This window comes from Rhipicephalus microplus, chromosome 4 (assembly GCF_043290135.1).
Source record: "Rhipicephalus microplus isolate Deutch F79 chromosome 4, USDA_Rmic, whole genome shotgun sequence".
Classification (NCBI taxonomy): domain Eukaryota; kingdom Metazoa; phylum Arthropoda; class Arachnida; order Ixodida; family Ixodidae; genus Rhipicephalus; species Rhipicephalus microplus.
Window position 1 is genome coordinate 63,234,798 of NC_134703.1, and position 18,354 is coordinate 63,253,151.

Below are 18,354 nucleotides of genomic sequence, written 5' to 3' on the forward strand. Positions count from 1 at the left end.
GCGAGCATTGTAATAATGGGTAGTCGATGGATTTGTCTGATTTTCATACTTTTGGCTCCAACTGGCTTCGCGTAACAATGTTTTCAGTCACAAAAATACTGTTCAGGAAAAGCATAAATGAAGAATATATAAAGGGCCACCCTATCCAAATTGATTTTTTTTTTTTTTTTTCAAATTTCGGCTTACTCTGTGGCCTTAAAATTGACGGCTTCCAACTATCCAAGAATACCCAGCGCAAGTGCAGCTGTGAAGGGCCCAATACAACGTACCTCTTTCTTTTGCGAATTGGCACAAAGTATAGTTGCCCAAACCTTTAACAGCTATAGTACACGGCTAAGCGTTTTCTGTGTGCCAGCTTCACATGGCAGGATGAAGTTCCAAAAAACTGTTTTGAGCGCATGTGGTTAGTGGGCGCGCAGTTGCCTTCATTCTTTTTGGAACTTCATCCAGTAACATGGCAAAGATAGACCGAAAAGATAGGCACTCGCGAACAACAGTTAAACATTTGGGCGACTGTATATACTCTGCATATGTAAGGCAGCATGTGCAACTTCGCCTTTGTTGATGTTCCTGATAATGACTTGATTACACCTGATCACATTGTAAGGAACGGTTAAGCCATGTGCTAGTTCCATCACATTTTGACACCTGTTAAGATTCTATGCTTCTGCGCTGCATTGTAAAGGAGTTGGGGAGGCTCCTACATGACATTGCCATGGGTATTTTTTTTCTTCCAAAAACTACTTCAAGCACTAATGTGGCCCTGAGAACATCTGCTAGCTATGCAGAAATTATGAGTTTTATTCAAACTTGAAACGAAGATTTTATCACAAAAGCCCTAGACGAACCATTCAGTGTGAAAACTGACTTCCAGCATTGGCAGAGCTAACACGAGTGATGCAAAAAATCACACGATGTCACCATATGGCGACGCCATGAGGTCACAGATCACTAAAACTTGCTACATCATCATTTCACACGATCACATGACATTGTCGCTTAGTCAAGGGAATGCTGATCACAGAGGTAGTGCAAAAAATCGGGGGACCTTTCAGCTTCGCCTTTAAAAGTAGCAATATCCTGTCTCAGTGCATGCTTCAAACACATAGTGCATACTCTTCATTCTACGATGTCACTCAAGAAGTTTAAATAGTGGATTACTCAATGCAATCGATAAAGCTGAAAGTGGCTTGTGTAAGTAAAGCTTTCACATTTGACTGCGTTCTCTGTAATGGGCAGCATGCTTTAAACCATCAGCAATTATGCACGCCAAGTATTTTTGAGCCTGCTATGCACCCACTATGTGGTATTAAAGAGCCCCTCACCAGGTTTGACAACTTCGAGCTGATGAGTGAAAGGCATACATGGGACGTTCACGATCACATCTGCCAAAATTTGCAACACTAAGTGTCGCGAAAATGGGCAAAATTTCAAGATGAACGCTGCTTTCTCTTCCTTTCGCGGGCACGTGCCCAGAGCATGAGGGCACGGCGTAGACATAGAAATTCTCCTATGGTAGTGCTGCGACGTCTATCCTCTGCAAAGTCTGTGCCCCGACGTTGCGGATAGTAGCTCATAACACAGTGAAAATTATTTCCCACGACATGTAGTATGAGTAATTTGTTGCTTGAATAGATGAATAAGTTGAGATTCTCGACTTTTTTTCTCACAACCAACAACGCTGACACAGACCCCAAAATTTCTGCAAAACGAGCTCTCTAGCGATATCAAGTTGAAGGGGCCCTGCAACACTTTTTGAGCATGGTCAGAAAACGCTGCCGATCGGTGCGGACAACACGTGAGCCAAATATAGCACAGCAAACAGCCTGGAAGTCACAATAAATTATCAAAGCCAGCTAAAAATTGCTTTCTCTTGTCTAGACAAATGGTGGAATATGCCCAAAAATCACACGCGAATTACCCATCTATCAGCCAATGGCTGATTTGAACATGGCGCGCTCGCTCGTAACAGAGATCGTCCCTCCCTGCTTAGCTTCCAGCGCTTTCGTTGGGACGAGAGAAGAGAGAATGCAATTGCAGCATGTGACAAACCTTTGTAACTCCACTCATACCGGACGGATTTTTAAAATTTCTGCGGCGTTGAATTCGTGAGGCAATAAGCTTTTATGGTGAATTCATTTCGTGGTTACTTGAAAAAGCGTTTCAGGGCCCCTTTAAAAACAGTCGAGGTGCAAAAAACTTGCAGCGCTTCTAACCTTAGAGGCTGTGCAATATCACGTTAGGTGCCAAAAGATTTTGGAGTGAGGTGCAAGAGGATGAACAAATCGACGGAAAAGAAGAGATTACTTTCACCTTAGAATTGTCTTCGGCAAATGCATAATGGGTGGTTATTCAATTCACTTGCACCGACCTCGAATTCTCGCTCACGCACGCGGATTTTTCATACACGACCAGCAAGTCCAACGCCAAATTTTTGAAAAATGTGCTCTTTAACATTATCACATCAAAACAGAACTGAATAGCACAATTCTGTGCGTAATTTACTTCAATGTTTTCGCATGTTTTGGTCATTTAACGATTTCTTGGTGCAACAAAATGAGCACGAAACACAAGTATGTGAATGCAGCTATATCAGAACAACAATAAACGACATTTAGTGCATTTTTTTCTTTTATTGCTCCTCGTGACCCAGATTTCAGCACTCTTGTACACACGGCAGTCAGCATTTCCAGGAGAGGCATCTGTTGCTTTGCACGAAAAACAAGGCACCTGACCACCTTGATGGAGGAGCACATCAATAAAATAAGGGAAACAGCCATTCTCCCAACCCACGAGAGAAACTGAATTATGGGGCAAACGCTCGAAAGTAGCAACACTGCCTCCCTTGCAACACCTCTAAAAGGAGAGAGAAAAAAAAAAGCAAATAGGCCAACTAACAAATTAACAATAAAAAAATCAAAAAATGCATCTCAGAGCATGCTGCGGCGCCTACAATGAGTGCAACAACAAAAAACTGTTGCCGCTATCACAAGAGAATTATGATATCAAAGCCCTCGTAACATGCTCTTTTTTCTTTTCCTTTGTAATTGCGCTGTTCACTGAAAAAAAAAAAGAGAGAGAGAGAGGAGAGAGGATTACAGTTGAGACCCATGAGATAGTGGCCCTACAAAAGGTGTAGTGATACAGAGGCAACACATAGGGGACGATGACCCTGCAGAGAATGCCGTAGACATAAGCAGGGAAACAAGAACACAGCGACGAGAAAGGGGCTGGGTGGCAGAGTAAAAAAATGCGAGCAAAGGACTGCGAAGAACAAAAAAAAAATGCGGGTTACATGAAAAAAAAAAAGAAAGGGTCGTAGCACTGCACACTATTTTGTTTCAAAGTTCCAAGTTGTCACCAGGCCTATGCACAAAAGTAGAGGGTAGGGAGGGGGGAAGCTGCCTGCTGCAACAAATGCCAATAGGCGAAGAGCGTTCCTAGGGTGCCGCTGCCGCTGCCCACTGGCAGCGCGCACCACACACATTTCACATGCACCTTACTCACTAGTGACGAACATTGGCGAACAACAGCATGTGTTTGAGTCACAACAGAGGCCCTCGGTTTCCCTTTTCGGTTTTCTCTTTCTTGCCCACCCTTCTGAAGTCCTTCATGCCGCTGAAGTCCTCTCAGTGTGAAAAGCAAATAAAACAAGAGGTGGCAGCACGTTACGGCATCCACCATGGTCCGCCTTCTTCGGCAGTGGCGGTGTGATGTTGAGTCACTTTTGAGACACGGGCAAGTACCTTGCGAGAAGTCGGCTGGTGGGTCGACACAGAGGCATCCGGCTTTTTCCTTCTTCCAGTTGCAGTGGTTGCGGCGGACAGTGGGATGGGGGAAAGAGCATCCGATAAAAGTAACCTGGCAGGATCTACACCATTCTTCACGTGACTGGGTGTGCGGAGAGGTCTTTTCGAAAGACAAGCCAGCACACAGCTCTTGTTTTTCACCTGCCCCTCCCCCTAAGACAAAAACCGTGCCCTCTTTCTCGGCACAGCACATATACAAGAGGAGGTGGCGGCAGTAGTGGGCCTTTGTTTCGACTTAGCTCGTAAGAACGTCTTCATGGTTCGACGCCCCGTCACTTGGCTTTTAAGGAACCTGCCTCTCTCCACCCAGCCGGACTTGCCGCTTCACGCAAGGTAGGTGTATGTGTCCTTCTGACCATCTGCTCTCTGGAGGTACTCCTTCTCAATTAGAATGTCTATGCATTTCTGTTGAAGAACAAAGAGAACAAAGTAAACTCTTGTTAAGAGTTATATGAGAACATGGTCAAGACGGCTGTTACGCCCTTGAACAGGTCGTACAACCAAATGCTAAAAGACAATTTCCAAGGTTTTTGTGGGTGCAACAAAAAAAAACAGTACTATGCTTACCCGATTCTGAAGCAATCTCAATTTTTGCCACTTGATAGTATGAAAATAACTGCAAGGCTTGCCGAGTCCTTTTTATGAACACAGAGCCCATGTTAGTCACTTCACTTACCCTTTGTACTTTTGATTTCCTTTCCACCGATTAGTCATGCTATAAAGCTCACATTAGGATATTTGAAGGAAAACTATAACAGACTTAAAGGTGAACATCTTCGACAGATATCTGTCTGGCTGGGTGAACTTTAATACTAATAACAAATTCTTCAGCCAAGATATAGTCCAAATATGAAAGGTAAGGACTGTGCACTGACCCGACGTTTCTGGACTAATTCGATCCCTTCTGCTCTGAAGCTCGGAATTTTTCTTGGCGGTGTCGCCTTCTCCTTCATCCTTCTTTCCACCATTGTTATCGCTGTGGTGTCTTCTCAACTGGTTCTGTAGACCGCGCATGTATACACTGGGTAAGGTTAAAGTTGAGAGGTTAACATTTCCAGGACTTGTTTGTATGTGCCAGGACTCTAAAACTGTCTTTTTGTGTGGCTACACTCCTTGTTGATTACCTGGGCGTCGTAGAAATTGATTTTGTGGTCCATCTTTTCGCTGTGTTCGGCGAGCGCGTTTGGTGCAGCATTGAGGTTACGCACATCCTTTCGATGCTGTCGTATCCCTTCGGGGAAGTTTTTTGTCTCACCGATGGAGGTGGCAGGACAGTCTGTGCACGGAATTTCGTAGTCTAGCTCGGAGAACCTCTCTTTCGGCAGACGGTCTTTTGGTCGTGGCAAGAATCGCCCGATTGTTGAGACGGGTTTGTGCGCCACATGAATGCCTTCTTTCCTTAGTACCCTGGACAACTGCTCCCCGATTACTCGCACGTATGGGGCAGAGATACGGTAGGGTTGTTTCAGATGGCCCTCATTGTTAGGATCATCCTTCGCAGAAGGCCGGTGTGGGGAAGTTTTGCAGCAGCCAACTCGCTGGCGTACTCGACGAATAAAGCTTTTTGGGTATATATTGTCCAGCAGGTCGGTGGTGATCGCTTTTTTCTTTCACATTTTTTTGGAGCTGCAGATGACCCCTGCGCAGTTCAGAAGTGTCTTTACCACTGATGTTTTGTGTGCGGTCGGGTGGTTAGAAGTGTACTGCAGATACCGTCCGGTGTGCATAGGTTTCCTGTATACGGCGAAGCTCAAACGTCAATCTCTACCCCCCCCCCCCCTTTTTTTGCCCTTTTACTAGTACATCCAGGAAAGGAAGAACATTCTTTTCACATTCCACGGTGAATTGAATCACTGGCTCAATCGAATTTAAGTAGGCCAGGAAACTGTCGCTGGAGAGGGAATGGAGAGGGCGACACTGCCAAGAAAAATTGTGAGCTTTAGAGCCAACCAAGCAGTCGCCCCTGAAGAAGGGACCGGATTGGTCCTAAAACGTTCGGTCAGTGCACAGTCCTTATCATTTATGTTTGGACTATAACTTGGCTAGAGAATTTATGCTATTAGTATAACAGACTTGTACGATAAGAATGAAAACGGCTAGACAAGCACAATTTACCTTCATAAGATCAAAAATTTATTCTCTGCGTCGTTCCTTTTTTTCTCTGATCCAGATTGTACAAACTTTAAAAGCACTTCCAGATAGGCAGGCCTCAATCACCCCACAGTTCGAAGTATGTTTTCTTGAAACCCTGCCTACACAGAGCTGCCTAACAAAGTCTGCAAGATTATATATGAGGCACATGTATCACCCAGTGTCAGTCCACGGAAACATTTCCCTGCTCGACATGCAGCTGAACACTTCCTTTCTTTGTAGTGTTCCCGGACACTGAAGTTTAGGACACAAGAAAAGCCAAAATGGCTTTCTCGCAATTATGTTCAGCGCATGAACAAATTTTTTCATTAACCCTTATAATACAAAGCACTGTGCCAAAGTGTCTCAAATACTAGTATTTATTCTGAAAGATGTCCAGTGTGCAAACTAAATTCTTTAATGAGCCTTCATAATGAAAACAGTGCATTGAAACTTGTACTCCACTCATGCGAAAGGTGGCATAGATGAAAGTGACATCTTACTTTCCGGAACAAATTTCAGAGCTCAAAAAGTCCATAAAAAATAAAAATGTCCTGTGTTGACTATCTAAACATATAAAATGCACGTTGTGGTGAAGCGTTATTGTAAGGTTCCACATGGAATATTTTTTTTTGGGGAGTGATGGACGTCAGAGCGTCATTCGCTCCAAGTTTCGGCAAGAGGGAGGTGGTGACAACCCGTACAGGTACCCCCCCCCCCCCCCTAAAACAACCAACATAAACAGGACGAGATGGAACTAACAAAGTTTACCTCTCGGCACTTAACGCGCTGTTTAAATGAAAATGAGGCACGAAACGTAATCACAAGTACAAATACGAGTGTGAACTAACAAGTGCCCCAGTTGTTACTTCGAGGTGTTTGAAAAGCACACTCTTTTTGCAAACGGCGCCTGTCCAGCGAGCGAAGTGATCTTCGTCTGCCCGGCAACTAAACCCAGTCATTCCCCGGTCAAAGTCGAAGGCATGGGATTCTCCCCACCGAAGGATAAGCACGCCCGCACAAGCATCCAAACCCCCATTCACGGGGCAAAGTACACGTAAGAGATAAGCGCAATGCGCCAAGCTGAGCGTCAAGCACAGGTGCCTTTTCTTTTTGCCCCCATTCTTGAGTTTTTAGATATATATAGATACATGAATGACAGCGGTGAAGGCAAAAAACCAGCCAAAACTATCCAAATACACAATTGCTATCGCAATAAAGAAAAGCAAAGCTGAACAACGTAGGAAGCCACACCATGCGTGCGCAGTGAAACTATGCATGCGCGCACGGCGGGGAAAGCGAATTGCGAACGACACAGACACAGTTACCGCAGAAAACTAATCGGTTAAGCGCCCTCCATATGCAGCGCAGCCCGATATATGTGAGGTCAACTAAAAGCGTGGCACTGTTAACGTGCAAAAGTAGTGTTTTTTTAATTTTGGTTTGGAGCGAGGCGGCGAACCCCTGCATGCGAGCACGGCGACGAAAACGGCAGGAAAGCCGGCTCGTGGGATGCAGGCCCGCCTGCCCACCACCGCCGCTACGTGCTTTGTCGGCAGCGGGGCAGCCGCGGAAGAAACATGCTCGTGCCAAAATGCGGAACGAAATTCGATTGTTTGTGGGGAATATTCGTTATATCAAGGTTGCCTCGCACTGTTACTTTTTACATAGAGGTTGCAAATGCATGTGCTTCTATGGAGCAACAGCGGCGAATTAAAGAACTTCGTTATATCAAGGGATTTGTTATATGGAGGTTCGCTATAAGCAGGTTTAACTGTTTTTGTTATTGTGAAGTAAGTGACCAATCGTTTTGCCATAAACACAATGTTACAAAAATCGTCTATAACAAATTTTTGGATATAACGAAGTATTTTCGTGGCATATGTGACATTGTTATATTGAGGTCTGAGCGTATTAGGCCATTTATGTAACGAGATAAAGCACATGTGTCAAAACGGGGAGATTATGCAGTTTCTGTGACAATAAAAAGAAAGTTGCTGGTGTGTTTGAGTTGTACCCAGAATAACTTAGGCCAAGAACACTCCACTGCTGTGCAAGCATACGGAAGGGTGAAACTAAGTGCACCTGGTGCAAGTTGCACGTTGCACTTGAAGTGGCGCATCAAGGCGCATAGAGGCAGCATTGTAGCAAAGTTGTGCAAAGGGCACAGTTGGACCACCCCTGGCCATGCCGCCTTGCTCTAAAACATAGTAACATAGAGGGAGACGCTCACCTTAATTACAGGCACCCTGGGTTTAAACCTCGAGGACAGCTGGTTTAGCACTTCCGCAAGAAGTTGCTGATGTTTGAGTGTCTTGCGCATCTTCATGATACGCACAATAGCCGCCTGGAACACAAAACAATGCACAACCCATCATCAAAGTCTCGTAAAGACTAAACTGCATAAAGCTACTGTATTCGAAACTAGGCCAATAGTTCTTTTTTTTTTTTTCCATTGAACTCTAGGTTCTGCTTTGATTCGAGGATTTTGAAAAATGCAGCATTTTTCATTGAGCACAACTAGCACCACCGATACGGTATTATAGCCATTAATAGCCAAGCCAACACCTGGCGTAAGTACACACGTGAGGCCGCCATTTTGATCAATGTGGCGAGTGTTGAGGGGAGCGCTTGTCATAGCGAGTCGCACTTCGAGGGGTCTATGAGTGGCGTACTTCAATGGCGTCAAACAGGTGGTGTCATTACAGTGCCGCTTATAAAAAGAACGTTGTCCTAGCTGGGGGGTCCAATGTTCAGTTCAAGCCGAGCGGGAATTTGGAGTGGAGCGTCGCTGGAGGGGCCGCAGCATGGTACGGCAACCAGGGAACTTTGATTATGCACTCTTTTAAGAAGTGCGGCATATCCGATGCGCTTGATGGCACCGAGGATTGCGCCCTGTTTGAAGACAGCGACAAAGAAATCAAAGATGAGGGAAGGAGCAATGACTCTGAATGAGCGCACCATCGACAAGCGCGGCATCTTTATGATGCAACTAGAAACAGCGCGAAAAAAAAAGCAATGACGAAGAACACACGCAACAGGACCTTTGGCTGTACGTTTCTCGAGTTATTTGTATCATGAACCAACTGCTTAGTTTCATCTTCATGTTCAATGAATATTTTCTCTTTGTGAACGCTGTCCTCACTGTTTCATTTGGCCTACATTCGAGGTCTTTTTTTTTTTTTTTTTTTACCCGAGCTTCCGACTTTTGGGGGTCGGCCTAGATTCAAGTAAGTTTGTTAATACAGCAAAGTGCTGCACTCTATACAGTAGACTATTATTTAAGAGAACTTGAAGGGACCAGGTAATAATGTTCCATTTAACAGCAGTTCCATTTACTGAGAGATGAATAAGACTGCAAAGTACAAGTTCGAAACCAATCGTGCTATAAGCAGTTGTTCCATTCAAGCAGCAGTTCTGTTTAAGATTTCCATTTACTGAGAATCTACTGTACATTTTGGAATATTCAGAACTTCACGTCGACTTAATATTTGTCTTTAGTGTCCTTTAAAGGCTAACTAGTCTTTTGCAACCTAATGCTCTCTGCGTTGTCTCGTTACAAAAAGCTTAACTAATGCGAGATAATTGTACAGCCACCAACTGGGTGGGTGAACTGCTATAACCATATTTAATCGTGATCCCCCCTCTGGCTATGCCCTTCATGCAGTCCAAGCCACATGCCTGAATGAGGATCTTCCTGTCCTCTTCAATGTTCTTGTGGGTAGTCTCCTGCTCCACCTTCATCTCAGCCTTCATAGGGACGTTGATGTTGACGCGCAGCTTCTTGTTCTTGTAGTCCTCGTACAAGGACACGACCGAATCCGGGCGCAGCTCAAAGTTGCCCCCCTGTGACGAGTCTTCGTCCTCCAAGCACACGAGCAGCTTAGACTTGAGCAGGATCTGCAGCACCTGCTGCAGTATGTCCTGCAAAAGAGAGATCCACTATATCAGTACACTCACTGTACATGGATTGCAAACTATAATCAGAGACGTTTCTCTCTTGTGCACAATGTTGTTTGGATATTGAGACACCGTGTTTTATAGACTCCCATTGGCGAATGCTACAATTAGGAGTAGCTAAATAAAGTTGTAACTGCAAAGCCTTGATTGAATACTGGAGGTAATAAAATATCAGCAGTCAACGTTCAAGAGGAGTGAGGCTTCAATCGATAAAAAATCACACAACAGGAAACATCGATGAAACCGACGTTTAAACTTGAAGACTGGAGAAGTCCTCTATTCGAAATGTTAGCTTTCCTGAAGCATCATTCCTTCCCACTTTGGAAAGAAGTGGGAGGGAGAAGAAAACAAAACCTCCTCTTTAAGCTCATTAAGAAGGCATACTAGAATAAGAAAGTGTGGTCGCAGCAAGAAGGTGCAATCAGCATGCCTTCAGTACAGCGCAAGACTAAGTTTACAAATGCTCAGAACATGTCAACCATATCCCTTCTGCCTGTCTAATACAGTTAAACTTGGATATAACGAGATTGATAAATTCCCAGAAAAATTCGTTATAAAGAGGTTTTCATTTATGCAGGTTTGATACCTAAATTTGGAAAATAAACGTGCAAATTAAACAAAAGGGGGACTGAAGGCAGAGCTAATCCCAAACACTCATTTTACAGCAAAAAACTGTATTATTGCAATAGCAATCATATGGACACTCTCGGTGGGTTCTTGCCGTCACCGCCATGTTTCGCAACAAGTCTGAATTGACAACGTGCCCCCGCGCGTTGTAACTTTCACAAGCGGGTAAAAGCGCGCAACCACTGCTGAAGCAGAGATCAAATGAGTCGGCCCATCCCTATAGCCTGGCAAGTGCATAACATCTCCTGCATGTTAGAACTGCCATCGAATGCTCAAACAGAAAGTAAACCACCTGTCTTAAACGAGCATGAAACAACGTGGGGAGGGAGGGGGAATCAGTCGAGTAGCAATAATGAACTTGGATTTTAAGGGCGGTCGCGATCGCTGGCGCGCTTGCTATTTTGGTGAGTATCAGTGCGGTTTCAACGTGAAGGGACTGTGAAAAGAAAAAACGCAATCGTTCCAGTCAAAGTCAAAGGCACGCGATTCTCCCCGCCGAAGGATAAGCGTGCGCACACAAGCATCAAACCCCCTCTCCCCCCTTCGCATTCACGAGGCAAAGTACACGTGGGAGATAAGCGCCCGCCGCCACATCATGACGAGCTGAGCGCCAAGCGCGGGCGGCTTTTTTTTTTTCTTTTGTTGAGTTTCCATATATATAGGTACATATACATATACTATACATATACGGTGAATGAAGGCAGCGGCAGCAGAAACCCAGCCGAAACTGCCCATGCACATATTTGCCATCGCAAAAAAAAAAAAAAAAAGCAAAGCTGAACATCGTTGGGGACACACCACGAGCGCGCAGTGAAGCTATGCACCCGCACACGACGTCTAAAATGAAGAGCGAACGACACGGACACAGACACGATTACCGCGGAAACGTGCCGTAAGGCGCCCTCCATATGCAACATGGCCGCTCATATGTGAAACTAACTAGAAGCGTGGCACTGCCAATGCGCAAATGTAGTTTTTATAAATTTGTTTGGAAGGGGGTGGGAGGTGGCACACCTGCGCATGTGACTGTGGCGGCAAGAAAGGGGGCAACGCCCGCTTGTAAGGTGCAGGCCTGCCTGCCCACCTCACGCAGACGCGGCCCCTGTGCCCGCCGCCACCGCTTCGCGCTTTGGCGGCGGTGGGGCAGCGGCGGAAGATGCATGCTCGTACCAAAATGCCGAAATGCGGAGCGAAATTCTCCCGCAGTTACTTTGTTACATAGAGGTCACGAATACATGTGCTCCTATGGAGCAACGACAGGGAATAGAAAAACTTTGTTATATCCAGGAATTCTTTATATGGAGGTTTGTTATAAACAGGTTTAACTGTGCTCTGTTTTCTACTATCGGCGTCAAATGAAACCCGAACAGCGGCAAGCCTTCGCGATGGTATAGTGTGCGGTCCGCTTATCATGAACAAACACACATAGGCGCACAGCTGCCAAACAGGACGTGCGTGCCAGTCAATCGTGATAACTGGACGTACAATTGTCCTATGACAGATAGTACAATGGCCGTATGGTAGGGAATGCTGTTGTTTGCAGGACACAAGCAATTCTTCGCGCACTGCTTACAAGCACACACAGGCACAGTTTGGTGATAAAACCTGGAATGTTATATGATAAACGAACTATATGATTACAAGGCATGCCACAGTGGAGGGCTCTAGAAATTTTAACTACCCGATGTTTCTTAACAAGCACCGATTTCGCACAGTACGAAAGCCTCTGGCAATTTGCCTTGATTGAAAAGCAACCGCCATGGCCAGGAATTGAACCAGATATCGAGTCAGCAGCCAAGCATTGTAACCATTGTACCAACGAAGTGCATGGCAAGCATGGTTTGTATAAAGCTTTTGATATGGCACAATAGGAACACAAACTAAACTGCTTTTTGTGAGGGCTCTATAATGCAACAGTACAGAAAAAGCAGCTAGGACTTCTACTACATCGCCAAGTTCTGAAGCAAACTAGTGGCACATCATCCACAGACAATGTCCAATTTCCCGGACCCTAAAGGCACCGAGAAAATGTCCAGAAAATTGGGCAGTCTGGAAGAACGAATGCAGGCGAAAATGCATTTTCTTCACCGGTATTTTTCACTGATGGAGAGTGTCACAGCAGAAGTACAAGATTCCCGTTACAATCTAGCAAACACATCATTTAGGTGGCTCTGATGAAAAGAGATGTTTATATAGAAAAAGAAGGAACAAAGAAACAGAAAAGAAAAAATCCTATGCGGCCGGAGCTTCCTCATTGGTCAATAATTTGGCCCTAATTTCCTTTGCAAAGCTTTCCTTCCACTTGCCCGCAATGATGTCTGCCTCAATTTCAGAAAATGTCATGCTGTTGCTATACACTTATGACAGTGTCATTAGTGCTCGTGTCAACTCCAAAGCTCCTTGGCTCTGTAAGCGCTGTCTCTTCAATCTCGGTGTCGGAGTCATCAGAATCCTGGAATACTTTAATAATTTCGCCATAGGTCCATTCCTCACACAGCTCGAGGTCTTTGTCAGCGTCGGCAAAGCCCTTAAAGGTTATCCCGACTGGAATCGAAACGCCAGCAGCATGCAGATCGCCGAAGCCATCGTCCGCGGATGGGAATTCATCACACACATCGGCCACTCTAGGCGAGACTGATGTCTCGGCAAACTTGCTTGACGAAAAGTGCAGCGCTAAACAGCTAGAAACACGGTGGATGCTGAAGATAGGGAAACGTGACAGCTAAAGATAGTGCGCAGCAGCACCTAATCTACTGCAGAGCTGACAGAACAACGCGTGAACGAACACCGTGAGATTTGAACACAGGTTTGACTAAGCTACGGCAGCCATGGTGCCGTTAGCCCTCTTGTGCGGTGCTGCAGGTCACACTTGCGATACAATATGGGTAGGTTTGAGGCTACGAAATCGACCAAAATGGCAGCATTGATATAGTGACTTCGAGACTGGAGTTGGTGGCAAAAAGTCCGGACATCGAATGGCAAAGGCTATAACCATCCAATATTTCAGAGTAACACATTGACCCTAAGGGGAACTTGACGGTGCCACATACGAGTCCGGGAAATCAGGCATGTCCGGAATTTCGGGCATCGAGAAATCGGATGTTGATTGTATTGAACAAAAAGCAAATAACCTGGCGTTTTCTTTTAGTGACTCACTTTGGTTGCCACTCGACAAGATAAACACTCACTCCGTCAAACTACAGAGAATCAGCAAATGAAAATAATTTAACCTACCATTTTGATGCCAGTACCTTCTTGAAGCTGTTGCACCGTGTAGGACTTTTCAATGTTGTACTGCAATAGGACGGCCATCTGGAAGGTGGACGCCTGAAAGAAAAACAAGGCCATTACGACGTGCTTGAATTGCAAGAGGCTAGCCAGCACATTTGGTCAACTGCAATTGTTAAACAATCAGCCTAATCTGCGTAGGAATATCGTGATATGCAAGGCAAGAAGAAAACAGAAAAGCTTCACACACTCGAGCGGCACAAGTTTCTTCACAGTGCAATTGTTAAGTGCTAGGTCTTCAGTTATAAGCAAGTTGAGTCGTTAGATAATCTAGCTATGGCCATTACCTTTGCTTAGTGACAATTACCAAAAACTTCCTTAGTTTTAAAATGCAAAATTATGTCCTACATATCCCCGAGTCCCTTCCGAAATGGACTTCCCAACGAGATATCAACTGATTTTGCTAATTAGGTACAATTAAAAAATGGGACCTGCCAACTGCCGGTGCTAGTAACTCTAAGCACCTAAAAAGTGCCTCACCTGCAGTGTGTAGCGGTTCTTGTGGAAGCAATTGGCAATCAGCTCCCCCTTAGACATGTTGTACAGCCAGTGGAGCTTGCGGCCACTGTGCTGGCTGCTGTAGAACATGGTGAAGCGCTGAACGCTTCGCTCCAGCTGTACAAAACACCAAAACAAACAGCTTGAATGATCTTGTGACCAGGAGACAATGACCATGACACAGCTTATCAATGGGATGAAAAAAGAGCTCCCTGGCACCTTCTGGTTAATGCACAGTGCCTATGTAGGGCTAGAAGCCTTTCACTTAAAACCAACTGCTGGGACGCTTCAAGAAACAATGTTGCATTTCTTTCATGAAATGAAAACAGCATCTCATTTTAAGCCAACCTCTCAAGCATCAAGTACAGTCAAATCTCAATACAACGAATCTCATGGGTCCACTAAAAATCATTCGTTATTATGAAAAATCCCAGTGAAAAAAAATTAAAACTTTCCACAATAGACTTAAATGCAACCAAATGAGTTGCCTACCTGTGCTTGGTATACATCTTCAATTGCGTTATTCTTTAACAAACACGAAAAACTAACATGAAATATTAAGGAATGAGTGGACGTTCATTTGAGCAAGAGTGTGGCATTTGCCTGGTGGGTGCAGCTCAACTACTGCAAAATGAACTCTTCAGAGTGCACATTCTTGCGCATTTCGATGCACGAGTGTTAGATGATGATGATTAAAACTTTATTTTAGTCAAAAGAAGAGTGTTCGATAGAAATTCTTCCCGTTAGTTTTTGCACACTGTTTCAACATAGTCTTTGCTCTCATCACCGTTTACTTATCACAACAAATGGTGTGAATCTTATTGGTCATCAGTACAGCGGACGTGCACGCTTCGTCACTGCCCAGTTATGGAAGTGTTGCGGGTAATCCTCGGCAAGTTCATCTGCTCTGTCACTCGTATCGAATTTTTCACTGTTGCCACATTTCTTTTGTGCTGCTTCCAGAGCTCATGGGGATCTGAAGGGCACCCGCGACCATTTCGCGGGTATTACACCGTACGGCCGCTCTCCTTTTCTTTTCTCATGCTCTGGTAACAGCCTGTGGCGATAGATGGCGCCACGCGCGGGCACGGCACGTGTTCTCGGGGGTTGCGAGAATCGGGAGGCCGAGTCACGTGCGCGCCAGAAAGTCTCTTCTTTGTTGGTCGGCGCCTGATAAGAAGTGTTTTCATTCGTCCCCGTCCCCTTTGGGAATCGCCGGACTGTAGCCTGCCTGTGTGCCTTGGCGTCCCCGGCTGGCGTGTTTACCTGAGTGTTAGCTTCGGTAACGTACGCTAAGCCAACAGCGGTGCCTAGAGCTTGAAGTGGTCGCACTACACCAAGCCACACTTGCCGTAAGCCTACGTGTACGAGGTTTGCCCCAACTCTCGCGACCAGGCCCACTGGCCATCGTGAGAGTGCGCAGTAGCCGCGAGGGACCTTCTCCCGACCGGTGTATCAAAGCTCGCCATTGCCAGCTGCGATGTACTCACTGTTTCCCCTTATCGTGAATGTCCGAATGTGGACATTCACGAATGCGGGAGCCTTTGCTCTCCGCATCCCTGGAGCGGACGTTGTACTGTTGTTCGGGGTGCCGCCAAAGGCAATTAAGTGTGTATTTCTGTTAACCGGACACTGTCTGTCTGGCCACGCCGTGCTAAACGCTTTATTAGTTGAGCGCGCACGGAGCAGGGCGCTACACGTGAGTAGGTGACGGAAACGCAGCCCTGTGGCTCGCTAAGCCTGAACCCGCTGTGATCCTCCGCTACGGTGAGTGGCGAGGTCACCACAAACTACAAGTAACAAGCACGCAGACAGAGCCGCCCAACAAAACAAAGGTAATGAGGCGAAGCCCGATGTGGAAAACAAGCAAGTACAAACAAGCGATGGTGATGGGGAGAGGGCTGTTGTACATGTTAATAGGGCAGGCACAGAGAAATATGCAGGCGTTCTGATGACAACGATGATCACAGCGGCATGCACAGAGCTAAGCATTGTTTTGACTGCCATAAGTAGCTTCTTATATTCGCAATTCGTTATTTTCAAGCACTGTCGAGATGCGAGGGCAATATAATTCAATACGTTATTCGGAAAAATTTGTTATTCCGAAATTCATAGCAGTGAAACATTTTTACATTAAACCAATGAACATTTGTAAAGAAATTTTCGATACACTCTAAGCTTATTGTAACAAAGTTGCACCTTACATGAAAATTACTTCGTTTTATTCGAAAAAATCGTTATAACAGAATATTCTTACACTATATCTATTGTAAAACTATGTTTCATTTACTTCATTATAACCAATACAGTAATAGCTCATTAGCTCGAACTCGGACAAAATATCGGCTAAGCTGAAATTTTCTGTAGCACTGAACATTTTCCTATAGATCACGTGTATATTTTTCCTTTCATTTCGAAGTATTTTTGGGTCAGATTGCGGATAACTCGAAATCTTGATTGAGAGTGGAACGAAAACTCCACCGCAGAACTATTTCATAAGATTTGCCCGATACTGCCATGCCTGAAGTCCGTCGATCTTTTTTTCTTATTAGCCATGCCTGCCACTACGTATATGCTTTCTGCGAATGCGAAGTGCGCGAAGTCTCAGCCCAGCCACATATCAACTTTGCAAAGTGATTCTGTGGCACGTCATGTGACACATGTGCTGAGCAGAAAGACCCTTTGCCCACGCTTGGCTAGTTTGTCTCGTTCGCTTTGTGCAGTGTGAACATGATTTTCCCTGAGGTGTGATTTCTATTCATCTGCACAAACCACGCAGTACGAATTTTTCACTGACTGTGAGGAGCGGCAACTTAGCGTGAATGCAGCAAGCATGGCGTTGTCCTAATTAAGAAAGTATAGTAAGGGAACGACAAAATCAACCATCGCGCAGGAATTTGGCATCCCTTTGTCTACGCTTTCGGCAGTGCTGAAAAACAAGCAGAAAGTGCTAGATGCATACCTGCCAAGTTCAAGGATTCGGAATACAGAATATTTTCGCAACGGGAAGGGGGTCACATTAACTTATTTCCCAACAAACAAAACATCACGAAAAACAAGAGGGGTGGCAGAAGCGCAAACAGCGGCATTGTGGTCTAATAATGAGTTGAACTAGCCGAACACTCAAGGGTAGGGTTTCCCTCCAAGATAAGAGCCTCAAAAGGCGAGCGCAAATACCCCCGAAATTTCGCGTGTCATCAAAATAACTAGCAAAATCTATTTCCGTCAAAACAACTAGCGTATGTCTTTCTAAGAAACACGTGAATGGATGGGACAGCGCAGCTGGCTGCCGGGAAAGCGCGGGTTAAATCATCGCTCGCTGCTAGATTCTACAGGACAGGAACGCTAAAATGCTTCTTGCCTATTTTATGCCTTTACTACCTTTAATCTACCACTGCGTTAGCTGCGTGCCTTCGGGGCTTGTAGATCGCTGTCGCTTTGCCGCGACGTCAGTTTTGTGCCTGGCGGTTGCGGCAAACGTTAGCTTGGTTTTCAATTTGCATATGCCTTCAAAACTAAATCGTTTTATGCTATCTATGATCGCATTTGCCGTGGTTTCGTCCACCGAGTTTGCAGAAGGCCGCGTTGCTTTCTTTGACTGGACGAGCGTTGGACGTGCACACACTTCTAGAGTTCTGTCAGTTTCGTCGTCGCCATACTTGATAGTGTCAAGGACTGTAGTATCGGCCACAGTGGTTATTGTTATGGCAATGACAACTACACGCACTGTAGAAAACAGTGCGCGCTGGTCACACGTGCACTTCCGAAGCTTTGGGCACGCTGCTCTCCATTTTTGTTCAACGGTGTCGGTATTATAGTTCATATCACTCCCCACGACTAGAAAATTGTTGGAAACATTCTAATTTTAGCCCCATGAACTGTGAAATTCGGCTCGGAAATTTCGCGAATTCGCATCTGTCGCGGTTTCGTATCACTAAAATTCTACTCTACATTTTGATGAACGCCTCCTGAATTTGTTTATAATAAAATGCGGTAGGCTAGCAAAAAAATTGGCAGATCCCATGTACAGTGGGAATCGATG

The 18,354-nt window shown here is 45.2% G+C and overlaps 1 protein-coding gene across 2 annotated transcripts in view; it reads right to left on the reverse strand.

Moving 5' to 3' along the window:
* Positions 1 to 3,783: 3,783 nt before the first annotated feature.
* Cul1 (cullin 1) overlaps positions 3,784 to 18,354 on the reverse strand; it is a 68,504-nt gene continuing 53,933 nt past the window's right edge. For both annotated transcript variants that reach the window (XM_075892887.1, XM_075892889.1), the window contains exons 16-20: positions 14,295 to 14,429; positions 13,761 to 13,853; positions 9,621 to 9,863; positions 8,173 to 8,286; positions 3,784 to 4,214 (exon numbers count right to left, since the gene is read on the reverse strand). In XM_075892887.1, the coding sequence (XP_075749002.1) occupies positions 4,134 to 4,214; positions 8,173 to 8,286; positions 9,621 to 9,863; positions 13,761 to 13,853; positions 14,295 to 14,429 (666 nt within the window). In that variant the 3' untranslated portion in view covers positions 3,784 to 4,133. The remainder of the gene's footprint in view (positions 4,215 to 8,172; positions 8,287 to 9,620; positions 9,864 to 13,760; positions 13,854 to 14,294; positions 14,430 to 18,354) is intronic.